Source organism: Aquarana catesbeiana, unplaced genomic scaffold (assembly GCF_042186555.1).
Source record: "Aquarana catesbeiana isolate 2022-GZ unplaced genomic scaffold, ASM4218655v1 unanchor127, whole genome shotgun sequence".
Lineage (NCBI taxonomy): Eukaryota > Metazoa > Chordata > Amphibia > Anura > Ranidae > Aquarana > Aquarana catesbeiana.
In genome coordinates this window covers 1-14,790 of record NW_027362543.1, presented here as the reverse complement: position 1 = coordinate 14,790, position 14,790 = coordinate 1, and the positions used below count along the sequence as shown (strand labels likewise).

The 14,790-nt window shown below is 47.3% G+C and overlaps 1 protein-coding gene across 3 annotated transcripts; it reads left to right on the top strand.

Moving 5' to 3' along the window:
• The first annotated feature begins 3,859 nt into the window (after positions 1 to 3,859).
• LOC141121318 (uncharacterized) lies at positions 3,860 to 13,560 on the top strand. 3 transcript variants are annotated; one of them, XM_073611088.1, is made up of 5 exons: positions 3,860 to 4,070; positions 6,559 to 6,656; positions 8,145 to 8,219; positions 11,065 to 11,148; positions 12,905 to 13,560. In XM_073611088.1, the coding sequence occupies exons 2-5, from the start codon at positions 6,578 to 6,580 to the stop codon at positions 13,543 to 13,545; spliced, it is 879 nt and encodes a 292-aa protein (XP_073467189.1). In that variant the 5' UTR covers positions 3,860 to 4,070; positions 6,559 to 6,577; the 3' UTR covers positions 13,546 to 13,560. The 3 variants fall into 3 exon arrangements, with proteins under 3 accessions (XP_073467189.1, XP_073467190.1, XP_073467188.1); XM_073611089.1 differs by having other exon boundaries at positions 6,556 to 6,656; positions 12,908 to 13,560; XM_073611087.1 differs by having other exon boundaries at positions 6,556 to 6,656.
• The last annotated feature ends 1,230 nt before the right edge of the window (positions 13,561 to 14,790 follow it).

Genomic DNA, 14,790 nt, shown 5'->3' with positions numbered 1-14,790 from the left:
AACCGCTGGCAACAAAAGTCAGTACACCCCTAAGTGAAAATCTTCAAATTGGGCCAAAGTGTCAATATTTTGTGTGGCCACCATTATTTTCCAGCACTGCCTTAACCCTCTTGGGCATGGAGGTCACCAGAGCTTCACAGGTTGTCACTGGAGTCCTCTTCCCCTCCTCCATGATGACATCACAGAGCTGGTGGATGTTAGAGACCTTGCGCTCCTCCACCTTCCGTTTGAGGATGTCCCACAGATGATCAATAGGGTTTAAACCTGGAGACATGCTTGGCCAGTCCATCACCTTTACCCTCAGCTTCTTTAGCAAGGCAGTGGTGGTCTTGGAGGTGTGTTTGGGGTCGTTATCATGTTGGAATACTGTAATTTCTTCAGTGTTGTCACATGAAAATATAGAATAAAATATTTACAAAAATGGGAGGGGTGTACTTACTTTTGTGAGATACTGTATACATATATTTATATTATATATATAAAAAAACGACTGATTTAAATTTGTAAACAAAAAGTTCCAGAAAAGACGGGATCAGCGTGGTCCATGAACTATATCTCGATGTTCTCTTAGAACTCTGGGATGAATACCATCAGGGTCCATTGCTTTATTAATCAGTGGCGTTGCTAGGAGGGGGCAGGGGGGTGCGGTCCGCAGCCGGGTGCCATCCGCTACAGGGATGACACCATCCCGAGGGTGAGGAAACTACCTTTGGCAGGTTTTTTTTCTTCCGCTGGAAACCTACCTCCAGCCCCGCGGCCGTGCCTGCCATGTGTTCTCCTCCTCCTCTCTGTGTCTCACTCCGTCTCCTGCGCTGCTGCCCAGCCTGTCACGATCCGTTCTCCACCCGGGCGGTGTGGCTGCACATTGTCCAGCAGCTGCCTGGGTGTTCAATGTTTCTGAGCCGCCCGAGCTGGTTTAGTAACAGGTGGGGGGTGTCGACTTGCGATTGGGGGGTGTCCTCCACCACCCGAGGTGAGGTGAGGGGGGGGATGGCTGCTGGACACAGCTATATTATATGTAGGGGGTGGTTTTTCCTGAGGGGGGTCTGTACTAATGGAGGAGGTGGTTTGTGCTGGGGGGGTGGTTTGTCCTGAGGGGGTCTGTACTAATGGAGGGGGGTGGTTTGTGCTGGGGGTGGTTTGTCCTGAGGGGGTCTGTACTGATGGAGGGGGGTGGTTTGTCCTGAGGGGGGCTAATGGAGGGGGTGGTTTGTCCTGAGGGGGGTCTGTACTAATGGAGGGGGTGGTTTGTCCTGAGGGGGGTCTGTACTAATGGAGGGGTGGTTTGTCCTGAGGGGGGTCTGTACTAATGGAGGGGGTGATTTGTCCTGAGGGGGGTCTGTACTAATAGAGGGGGTGGTTTGTCCTGAGGGGGGATGTACTAATAGAGGGGGTGGTTTGTCCTGAGGGGGGATGTTCTAATGGAGGGGGGTGGTTTGTTCTGAGGGGGGTCTGTACTATTGGAGGGGGGGTGGTTTGTTCTGAGGGGGGTCTGTACTGATGGAGGGGGTGGATTGTCCTGAGGGGGGGCTGTACTAATGGAGGGGGTGGTTTGTTCTGGGGGTTGTTTTGTTTTGAGGGGTGTCTGTACAATTGGGGGCGGTGGTTTGTTCTGAGGGGGGTCTGTACTATTGGAGGGGGGGTTGTCCTGAGGGGGGTCTATACTAATGGAGGGGGTGGTTTGTCCTGAGGGGGGTCTGTACTAATAGAGGGGGTGGTTTGTCCTGAGGGGGGATGTACTAATGGAGGGGGTGGTTTGTCCTGAGGGGGGATGTACTAATGGAGGGGGGTGGTTTGTTCTGAGGGGGGTCTGTACTATTGGAGGGGGGGTGGTTTGTTCTGAGGGGGGTCTGTACTGATGGAGGGGGTGGTTTGTCCTGAGGGGGGCTGTACTAATGGAGGGGGTGGTTTGTTCTGGGGGGTGGTTTGTTTTGAGGGGTGTCTGTACAATTGGGAGCGGTGGTTTGTTCTGAGGGGGGTCTGTACTATTGGAGGGGGGGTTGTCCTGAAGGGGGTCTGTACTAATGGAGGGGGGTGGTTTGTCCTGAGGGGGTCTGTACTAATGGAGGGGGTGGTTTGTTCTGGGGGGGTGGTTTGTTCTGAGAGGTGTCTGTACAATTGGGGGAGGTGGTTTGTCCTGAGGGGAGTCTGTACTAATAGAGGGGGTGGTTTGTCCTGAGGGGGGGTGTACTAATGGAGGGGGTGGTTTGTCCTGAGGGGGGATGTACTAATGGAGGGGGGTGGTTTGTTCTGAGGGGGGTCTGTACTATTGGAGGGGGGGTGGTTTGTTCTGAGGGGGGTCTGTACTGATGGAGGGGGTGGTTTGTCCTGAGGGGGGGCTGTACTAATGGAGGGGGTGGTTTGTTCTGGGGGGTGGTTTGTTTTGAGGGGTGTCTGTACAATTGGGAGCGGTGGTTTGTTCTGAGGGGGGTCTGTACTATTGGAGGGGGGGTTGTCCTGAAGGGGGTCTGTACTAATGGAGGGGGGTGGTTTGTCCTGAGGGGGTCTGTACTAATGGAGGGGGTGGTTTGTTCTGGGGGGGTGGTTTGTTCTGAGAGGTGTCTGTACAATTGGGGGAGGTGGTTTGTTCTGAGGGGGGTCTGTACTATTGGAGGGGGGTGGTTTGTCCTGAGGGGGGGTCTGTACTAATGGATGGGGTGGTTTGTTCTGGGGGGGGTTGTTCTGAGGGGTGTCTGTACAATTGGAGGGGGGTTGGTTTGTTCTGGGGGGTGGTTTGTTCTGAGGGGAGTCTGCACTAATGGAGGGGGGTGGTTTGTCCTGAGGGGGCTGTACTAATGGAGGGGGGGTGGTTTGTTCTGAGGGGGTCTGTACTATTGGAGGGGGTGGTTTGTTCTGAGGGGGGGTCTGTACTATTGGAGGGGGTGTAGTTTGTCCTGGGGGGGTTATACTTAGTGGGGGGTCTTCACTGATGGAGAGGGGTCTGTACTTGGTGGAGGGGGGTCTGTACTGGGGGGCGACTATAGTTGGTGGTGGGGGGGTGACACCATGTTTTACTGCACCGGGTGACACCAACCCTAGTGACGCCACTGTTATTAACCACTTCAGCTCGGGAGGATTTACCCCCCTTCATGACCAGGCATTTTTTGTGATACAGCACTGGGTTAATTGCGCGGTCATGTGACGCTGTACCCAAATAAAAATCATAATTTTTTCCCAGAAATAGAGCTTTCTTTTGGTGGTTTTTGATCACCTTTGTGGTTTTTATTTATTTATTTATTTTTTGTTTGTTTGTTTTGCGCTACCAACAATTTTGAAAAAAATAAAAAAATATTTTTTACTTTCTGCTATAAAACATTTCCAATAAAAAAAAAGTTAAAAATGGAATTTCTTCATCAATTTAGGCCAATATGTGTTCTGCTACATATTTTTAGTAATAAAAAAAACCCAATAAGCGTATATTGATTGGTTTGCGCAAAAGTTATATAGCGCCTACAACAATGGGATAGATTTAAGGAATTTTTATTTCTTTATTTCTTTATTTTTTAAACACCAGTGATGCCGGGATCACTGGTGGTTACAATGTATCAATGCCGGGATCACTGGTGGTTACAATGTATCAATGCCGGGATCACTGGTGGTTACAATGTATCAATGCCGGGATCACTGGTGGTTACAATGTATCAATGCCGGGCTCACTGGTGGTTACAATGTGTTACAATATGGCCAAGGCTCACTGGTGGTTAGACTGCCGGAAGTCCCCTCCTCCCATCCTACTCGCCCCCCTCCCCTCCAGATCTGCCCCTCCTCCCATTCAACTCACATCCCCCCCTTCCAGCTTGCCCCCCTCCCCTCCAGCTCGCCCCTCTCCCCTTCAGCTCGCCCCCCTCCCCTCCAGATCTGCCCCCTCCCCCCTGTTTTGCGTATTTCCTCTCTCTCTCATCAGGAAGCTCAGCTCTCAGTGTTTGAATACAGGGATTCCTGGACTCTCCTCCTCCAGGGGCCCCAGAGAAGACTGTAGGGCCACACTACAGGCCAGGATCTACGTCTTGCTGCTTTGCTGTCCTCTCATGGTACATTCCTCGAAGGTGCCCCATCCTCAGTGTTATTGGGTGAGTGGAGAATGACCCCCCTTCCGTCATGTATTGGTTCCCCCCTCCTCGGGGGTCCCCTGTTATATACATGTATATAGGGACCTGTATAATGGAGGACAGTGCGGGGGGCATCAGTGACCATCCATAGACAAGATTTACTGTACCCCCCAATCTTCACATAGGTAACATGGACCGTCTGCAGGACAAATCAATATCTCTTCATTGCCTAATTTACAGAGTAATTAGATTGTCAGCTCCTGAACAAGGGAATGATGGTTGCATGACTTGGAATACGTTGTGGATGTGTTAACAGTTAGACGTATTAGTGATTGTATTTATCTGCTAACCCTGGAATGGACTAACGCCGGGGTCTCCAAATTGGCTGGATACGGCCCTTTGATTGCCTTTATCTGGCTCTCAAGGCACTATTTTATTTACTGATACCAATGATGGGGCACTATTCCTCCCACTGACACCAATGATGGGACACTATTCCTCCCACTGACACCAATGATGGGACACTATTCCTCCCACTGACACCAATGATGGGACACTATTCCTCCCACTGATATCAATGATGGGACACTATTCCTCCCATTTACACCAACGATGGCACACTATTCCTCCCACTGACACCAACGATGGGACACTATTCCTCCCACTGACACCAACGATGGGACACTATTCCTCCCACTGACACCAATGATGGGACACTATTCCTCCCACTGATACCAATGATGGGGCACTATTCCTCCCACTGACACCAACGATGGGACACTATTTCTCCCACTGACACCAATGATGGGACACTATTCCTCCCACTGACACCAATGATGGGACACTATTCCTCCCACTGACACCAACGATGGGACACTATTCCTCCCACTGATACCAATGATGGGGCACTATTCCTCCCACTGACACCAATGAGGGGACACTATTCCTCCCACTGACAGCAACGATGGGGCACTATTCCTCCCATTTACACCAACGATGGGACACTATTCTTCCCACTGATACCAACGATGGGGCACTATTCCTCCCACTGACACCAATGATGGGGCACTATTCCTCTCACTGACACCAAAGATGGGGCACTATTCCTCCCACTGACACCAACAAAGGGGCACTATTCCTCCCACTGACACCAACGATGGGACACTATTCCTCCCACTGACACCAACGATGGAACACTATTCCTCCCACTGACACCAACAAAGGGGCACTATTCCTCCCACTGACACCAATGATGGGACACTATTCCTCCCACTGACACCAACAAAGGGGCACTATTCCTCCCACTGACACCAACAATGGGGCACTATTCCTCCCACTGACACCAACGAGGGGACACTATTCCTCCCACTGGCACCAATGATGGGGCACGATTCCTCCCACTGACACCAACGGGGTGGCACTATTCCTCCCACTGACACCAATGATGGGACACTATTCCTCCCACTGACACCAACGATGGCGCACCATTCCTCCCACTGACACCAATGATGGCGCACCATTCCTCCCACTGACACCAACGATGGCGCACCATTCCTCCCACTGATACCAACGATGGGGCACTATTCCTTCCACTGACACCAACAATGGGGCATTGTTTACTCCCAATGATGATGGGACATTTTCTACTCCCAATGGCCACAGTCTGGCCCCCCTAAAGTCTGAAGGACAGTAAACTGGCCCTTGGTTTAGAAAGCTTGGAGACCCTTAGACTAACAGAAGCAACTGCAGGTGATCACCCACCCCCCAGAATCCAAACCCTCTGTACCGGTTATGGTACCCACTTGTATATTTCATGAATTGTCAGAGACAAGCAGATCCCTCACCATGGATAGTGAGACCAAGAACCATGGATGGTGGATCTGTCCATCCTGACCTGAAATGGTCACCACTGGGACCCCCAACAGACAGAGAAGGATGAATCAAAGGTTGGTCAGTAAGAGGATCTTATATATTTTGGGGTGCCTTGCACTGTGAATGACACCCTAACATACTGTACAGTAGTCCCCAAACCACAACGCACAGCAACGCATACACCATGCATTGTGGTGTGCTGCATTGTTAATAATAAAGACACATGCATATTTTATCATCCAATGTGGTACACTGACATCCTATGTGACATCAATTCATGTTATAAGGCATGTCAATGTGTGTGCATTAATGTTCTGCAATGATACCCTTAACTGTAAATGGGCCCTCAGGCTACGTAATCCCAAGCCCTAAAATCTCAAAGAAGCTTTTACATAGTAATGTAATTTCAATCCTAAATTCCAGTAAAATAATCTGGTGATCCTGCCCTCCGGGGTCTTCATCTAGCCACTTCCTGGTATGGGGTGACAGCACTCTGTCCCTGCCTCCATATTGCACCCTTCACTTAGCCAGTAGTATCCCTTAAACTCCAAACGTTCTGCACAAATCAATGGCTATCGGGGTCAAAAACTCCATCACTGCTTCAAGAACATGTCATCTTCTCTCTCTCTAACAGCAGAACATCCAGTCGGTGGAGAATGTCGTTGTTGGACTCCAAGTATCTCAGTAGCATCAAAGGAGCTCAGGACTTCATCAGCATGGACCCCAACCTACTACGTGAGTAGATGATGGACTGCCATGGGGCTGTGTATAAAGATGGATGGGAGTGGACTACAACTAGGAGGGTGTATCTACAACCATGGCACAGCATGTGACTATTCAGGGGCTCAGAGCCAGTCTGGCTGCACCTTGACCTTCCCAGGCTGCCATCAAATTTGGAATGTCATTTTGAACATAATGAACGTGGACAATAGTCAGGGGAGCAGCAGAAGACACCCTTATTACATAACGCCTGCCCGTTATCAATCATATTCTTACACTTTATCGCTATATGTGGAGCGCAGACCACCACACCTATATGAGCCCAAATTTCCAAATCCAAAACAAGCCAATAGCCAATAGCCAATATTATGGAGGTGCTCTTCCCCCATGGCCAATATTATGGAGGTGCTCTACCCCCATGGCCATTATTATTGAGGTGCCCCCTCCCATGGCCATTATTATGGAGTTGCCCCCTCCCATGGCCATTATTATGGAGTTGCCCCCTCCCATGGCCATTATTATGGAGTTGCCCCCTCCCATGGCCATTATTATGGAGTTGCCCCCTCCCATGGCCATTATTATGGAGTTGCCCCTTCCCATGGCCATTATTATGGAGTTGCCCTCTCCCATGGCCATTATTATGGAGTTGCCCCTCCCATGGCCATTTTTTTGGAGTTGCCCTTTCACATGGCCATTATTATGGAGTTGCCCACTCCCATGGCCATTATTATGGAGTTGCCCCCTCCCATGGCCATTATTATGGAGTTGCCCACTCCCATGGCCATTATTATGGAGTTGCCCCCTCCCATGGCCATTGACCATTAATATAAAGTTGTTGTCCCCCTTTGTGGCTCAGACAGCCCCCACTCATCTGAGGAGGCTCAAGATTTTGAATGGTGTCTGTGGAATCTGTGCCCACTTGTGAGTTCAGGTACTGATGTTGGATGAGAAGACCTGGCTCACCCTCAGCATTCCAATTCATTCCAAAAGGTGTTCAGTAGGGATGAGGTCAGGGCTCTGTACAGGACACTCAAGTTCCTCCACACCAAACTGGTCATATCATGTCTTTATGGAGCTGGCTTTGTACACGGGGGTGGGGGGCACAGTCATGGTGAAACAGGAAAGGGTCTTTACCAAACAGTTACCACAAGGTTGTGAAGATCACAATGGTCTACAATGTCCTTGTATGATGGAGGATTACCGGGATCCTTCACTGGGGACACCTGAACTCCATCATTTGGAGGGGCTCCACAGACATTAGGCCATATAGTGTATATCCAGTTCCATGTATGCACCTTAACTGTCTCAGTGTTTGGACCTCTATAATTGCGGGACTCCAGAAATCTATGTGAGGTTTAGTGGGAATACAGACCCAGCATGGTGGATTGAGGAGGACTCTGGGGACATCAGGATGGAAATTAACCAGCCAAGTCTTCAGTTTTTATGTGAAAATGTTGCAAGTTATCCAAACCTAATGACCTCTCCATGTTTTGGATGGCGCAGGATTTCCGGAGGTCGTACTGGAAAGGATCCAGATAAAGATAGAGGATGACCTGACACCTTCCATCAATACAGACGGTGAGTTCCTTCCTATGGTAATAAGAATTTTGAGCTAATGACAGTTTATTAAATGTTCATTTGTGGCGGTTTCACATACAACTCCTCATGGAAAAATTTAAAACATTGTTATATTGTACTTCCCAACATTCCCAGACATCCCGAGATCATCCATTGTAACTTCCCAACATTCCCAGACATCCCGGGATCATCCATTGTAACTTCCCAACATTCCCAGACATCCCGAGATCATAACTTGTAACTTCCCAACATTCCCAGACATCCCGAGATCATAACTTGTAACTTCCCAACATTCCCAGACATCCCGAGATCATCCATTGTAACTTCCCAACATTCCCAGACATCCCGGGATTATACATTGTAACTTCCCAACATTCCCAGACATCCCGGGATCATCCATTGTAACTTCCCAACATTCCCAGACATCCCGGGATCATCCATTGTAACTTCCCAACATTCCCAGACATCCCGAGATCATACATTGTAACTTCCCAACATTCCCAGACATCCCGAGATCATCCATTGTAACTTCCCAACATTCCCAGACATCCCAGGATAATACATTGTAACTTCCCAACATTCCCAGACATCCCGGGATCATCCATTGTAACTTCCCAACATTCCCAGACATCCCGAGATCATCCATTGTAACTTCCCAACATTCCCAGACATCCCGGGATCATCCATTGTAACTTCCCAACATTCCCAGACATACCGAGATCATACATTGTAACTTCCCAACATTCCCAGACATCCCGGGATCATCCATTGTAACTTCCCAACATTCCCAGACATCCCGAGATCATAACTTGTAACTTCCCAACATTCCCAGACATCCCGAGATCATAACTTGTAACTTCCCAACATTCCCAGACATCCCGAGATCATAACTTGTAACTTCCCAACATACCCAGACATCCCGAGATCATAACTTGTAACTTCCCAACATTCCCAGACATCCCGGGATCATCCATTGTAACTTCCCAACATTCCCAGACATCCCGGGATCATCCATTGTAACTTCCCAACATTCCCAGACATCCCGGGATCATCCATTGTAACTTCCCAACATTCCCAGACATCCCGGGATCATCCATTGTAACTTCCCAACATTCCCAGACATCCCGAGATCATCCATTGTAACTTCCCAACATTCCCAGACATCCCGAGATCATCCATTGTAACTTCCCAACATTCCCAGACATCCCGGGATCATCCATTGTAACTTCCCAACATTCCCAGACATCCCGGGATCATCCATTGTAACTTCCCAACATTCCCAGACATCCCGAGATCATACATTGTAACTTCCCAACATTCCCAGACATCCCGAGATCATCCATTGTAACTTCCCAACATTCCCAGACATCCCGGGATCATCCATTGTAACTTCCCAACATTCCCAGACATCCCGAGATCATAACTTGTAACTTCCCAACATTCCCAGACATCCCGAGATCATCCATTGTAACTTCCCAACATTCCCAGACATCCCAGGATAATACATTGTAACTTCCCAACATTCCCAGACATCCCGAGATCATAACTTGTAACTTCCCAACATTCCCAGACATCCCGGGATCATCCATTGTAACTTCCCAACATTCCCAGACATTCCAGGATTATACATTGTAACTTCCCAACATTCCCAGACATTCCAGGATTATACATGGTAACATTCTGCTAGAATAAATTCCTGGCTTCAGTTTGATGACATGGGAGCAGACACCGGGGGGGGGTGTCAGTCTGTGATGTCTGTGAATGCCGACGTTTCAGCCAGTTTTCATGGAGACGATTGCCTTATATTGTTTTTTCTATCACTACTTACTGTATATGACAGCTTTCTTCTTCCAATGTCAATGGTTATTAAGGAAGCTGTGGGTTCCGGCACCAGCCGTGTCCTTAGCAACCAGCAATATCACCTGGCCTCCATTCATTCTTTTTAAAGGGGACGTCCAACTTCCAATATGACCCCCAAAACTACCAGGCCAGGGAAGAGGTCCTTGTCCTTTTCAATATGGAGATGGAGGACATGTGGCATGGTATGGTTTGGGGGGAAGGAAGCATTTAGGCTGTATGTTCAGATAAGGGTCTGCTATGGAATGGATATGGGGGGATCCCTCGCCTTTTTTTTTTCATTCCCCCTTGGCATCCATACAAGATATCACATTTAAAATGATCTGGTATGAAGGTGACTGGTACTGACGTCAAGGTCTGGTATGTAATTTTAGGGGGAACCCCACACTGGTTTTTTATTGGGTCCCCCATTTACATCTACATATAACATCTTCTCTTCATCTCTGATAAGGGTCCGGTATAGTTGAAGGGAATCCCCGGGCATTTGTTTACATACAGAAGTAAGAGGCCAGGAACTGTCATTTACCAGTAATTTCCAGCAATGTAAACGTCAGTGTTGCTGTAGCCGGTTGTAAACATTGTACAGATGGGTCATTTCACACCAGAAGGAATTTTTTTTTTTAATGCTTGGGTACCTCAGGACAGTGCCCAGCCTCCCCCCCCCCCCCACCTCCCACTGCCATTTGCTTGACAATCTCATGCCTATTAGTCTAGGAAATTGCCATGATGGATTTCCAATATTTGGCTCCCATTGACTTCAGTCCTAAATATTATGTTTGCAGCCCCGAACCCCGGCCATTAAGCGTATCAATACTCAGTGGCTGAAGCCATTGCATCCAGAAGAGAGCCAGGAAAATAGCATTTTCTGCTTTGATGATCAGTGACAGTCTATATAGAAATGTAATGAGTATGGAGGCAAATGGAGGATGAGCAGCAGACATGACCCAGAAATGAATGTGCTCATTATTAACTCCTTTCATTCCAACAGGAGAGGATGGGAAAAAAGAAACGAAGGATGAAGAACTGCCAAACCAGACGCAGCAAAATGGGGAGGCGTCATACTATACCCGCGGTGCGTATCCTATGGAAGGGGGAGGGCTCATCCCGTACCCATAGTGTGTATTCAATGGAAGGGGGAGGGCTCATACCATACCCACCGTGCGTATCCTATGGAAGGAGGAGGGCTCATACCATACCCATAGTGTATATTCAATGGAAGGGGGAGGGCTCATACCATACCCATAGTGTATATTCAATGGAAGGGGGAGGGCTCATACCATACCCATAGTGTATATTCAATGGAAGGGGGAGGGCTCATACCATACCCATAGTGTATATTCAATGAAAAGAGGAGGGCTCATACCATACCCATAGTGTACATTCAATGGAAGGGGGAGGGCTCATACCATACCCACCGTGCGTATCCTATGGAAGGGGGAGGGCTCATCCCGTACCCATAGTGTGTATTCAATGAAAGGAGGAGGGCTCATACCATACCCATAGTGTATATTCAATGGAAGGGGGAGGGCTCATACCCATAGTGTGTATTCAATGAAAGGAGGAGGGCTCATACCATACCCATAGTGTATATTCAATGGAAGAGGGAGGGCTCATACTATACCCATAGTGTATATTCAATGGAAGGGGGAGGGCTCATACTATACCTGCAGTGCACATTCTATGGAAGGGGGAGATAAATAGCAAGGAGTAGGGGTGCTCACCGGTCTGGAGAAGGAAATATGTGTCCAAACCAGAGGTAGTTATTCTGTCCAACATTTCAGTAGATTGCAGTCTATCTTTGTTGAGATATTAAATCAGTGTTATTGATGTTAATGTTCTAATTAATACATTGTTTGTTTATTAATAATGTTACTTTGTATCTCTCTATCTCCCATCAGATCAATGTTTATAAACAATGTTACTTTGTATTTATCTATCTCTTGTCTGATCAATGTTATTTTGTATCTCTTTTTCTCCTTACAAATCAAGGTTTGTAAAGAAATACAAAGTAACATTGATCAGACAAGAGATAGATAAATACAAAGTAAAATTGTTTATTATTTATTTATTTATTTCAGGTACTTATATAGCGCTGTCAATTTACGCAGCGCTTTACATATACATTGTACATTCACATCAGTCCCTACCCTCAAGGAGCTTACAATCTAAGGTCCCCAACTCACATTCATACATACTGGGGACAATTTAGACAGGATCCAATTAACCTACCAGCATGTCTTTGGAGTGTGGGAGGAAACCGGAGTACCCGGAGGAAACCCACGCAGGCACAGGGAGAATATGCAAACTCCAAGCAGGTAGTGTTGTGGTGTGGTTGGGATTCGAACCAGTGACCCTTCTTACTGCTAGGCGAGAGTGCTACCACTACACCACTGTGCCGCCCATAAACATTGATCAGACAGGAGATAGAGAGATACAAAGTAACATTGCTTATAAACATTGATCAGTCAGGAGATAAACAATGTCACATTGTATCTCTCTATCTCCTGACTGATCAATGTTTATAAACAATTTTACTTTGTATTTATCTAACTCTTGTCTGATCTATGTTACTTTGTATCTCTTTACAAACCTTGATTTGTAAGGAGATAAAGAGATACAAAGTAACATTGTTTATAAACATTGATCAGACAGGAGATAGAGATACAAAGTAACATTGTTTATCTCCTGCCTGATTAATGTTTATAAACAATGTTACTTTGTATCTCTTGACTGAACAATGTTTCTAAACACTGTGTTATTGAAGCGATTGTTATAATCGACTACATATATATTTTATTTGGGTTTTGTTTCTCCTTCTTCTGTCCCAGTAGGGAGCTCAGTGCACCGGAGCCGCGGCGGGATCTCTGGGAAGGAACGCAGGAAAGATGCGGTCAGAGCGGGTCACAGATTTGGGTGTAATGGGTCCCTGAGTGAGATGGAGCGGGGCGGAGGACACCGGCGGGGAGGGAAGAAGAAGAGAGGCGGCTGGCACCATTTAGCCTTCCGGGACCGCCAGCAGTTGCAGCGTAAACTGAAGAAACACAACATGGCGTACACAGAGGAGGAGCGCCAGAGGGGGCAGCGATTCAGCGAGGAGGAGAACGAAGTCCTGGTGGCAAACGTCCTGAATCATTATAGAGAATTATGTGGTCAGTCCTCTGTGAAGGGCAGCGCCACGCAGAAGAGGCGGCTGTGGCAGGAGGTGGTGAATAATGTCAATAGCGTAGCAAAAACGTACAGGACCATCGAGGTGTGCAAGAAGCGCTACGGCGACTGCAGGCGGGCGGTGAAACTCAAGATGGCGGCTCTGGAGCAGCAGGCGCTCGGCAGGGGCGACCCCCACGAGCAGATCAGATTTAACAGCTGGGAAGAGAAACTGTGGCAGAAGATCTCCGCTCTGATGTCAGACGGGGGGCAGCACGTTCTGGATACATGTGAGCCCACCATGATGGATCTCGCCAGTAAGTAATCCCCAGTATGTGTCAATGGAGGCCATACAGCGGGGTAATTACCCTCTTCTGTAATGCTGCGTACACACGATCGGAATTTCGGCCCGCAAAAGACAGATGAGAGTTTTTCGTCAGAAAATGCGACCGTGTGTACGCTCCATCGGAATTTTGCTGGCCGAATTCCAGCCAGCAAAAGATTGAGAGCATGTTCTCAATTTTTCGGTCGGAAAAAGTTCCTATCCGAAAATGTGATCGTCTGTGGCAATTCCGACGCGCAAAATTTCTACGCATGGTCGGAAACATTTCGATGCATGCTCGGAAGCATTGAACTTCATTTTCTCGGCTCATCGTAGTGTTGTACGTCACCGCGTTCTTGACAGTCGTAAGTTCAGTGAACTTTTGCGTGACCGTTTATATGCAAGGCAAACTTGAGTGGAATCCCGTCAGAAAAGCCGTCATATCTTTATCCGATGAGAAGTCCGATCGTGTGTAGGCATCATTACACTTGACACATGCAGTTCATTTTGGAGATTCAGATGTATCCCAATCTCCAAATGAAATCTGTAACAAAATTTCTTTGAAATACGTTTTTGTTTCGTTTCGTATATTCGCTTTCTAATGAATTCCAAATTTTCAGAACGATTCGAAATTCAGATTGTTCAAAAAATGATCGACCGATTCGAATTCTGTGTGAAGAATAGCAGGTTAAGGAGCAGACCGGGAAGCCGGCCGCCTACGTCCTTAACAACCGATGACCCATCAGTAGACCTGAGCAATTCGTTTCGTTCTGAATTCGTTTTTCTACCAAATTCGACAAATTCGGTAATACGGAAATGTTCGACTTAACGAAAACCCGCTTTAACGAATTTTTATGAAAATTCGAAAAAAGACGTAAATTCGAAAATCTGAAATTCGAAAATAAGAATGAAAATTCATAAGAAAAAAAATTTGAAAACCCAAAAATTCCAAAATCTGAAATAACGAACTAATAATAACTATTACTAACTACGGGTATTGGAATCTCCTTTCAAATTTGGCTGTTAGTGAAAGTAACGAATGCGAATTTATCCGAAATATCGAATTATCCGAAATAACGAATGCCGCATCTAAGCAAATGGAACGCCAAAAATTAATAATAAATAATAATAATAAACTAGCATGGGAAAAACACGTATAAGGAGAGGTAATGGTGCTGCACACCCCGGATAATATGTTATGGGGAAGTTCCCCCGGGGGGGGGGTTTTAAGCAGCGAAGTGAGCAAAT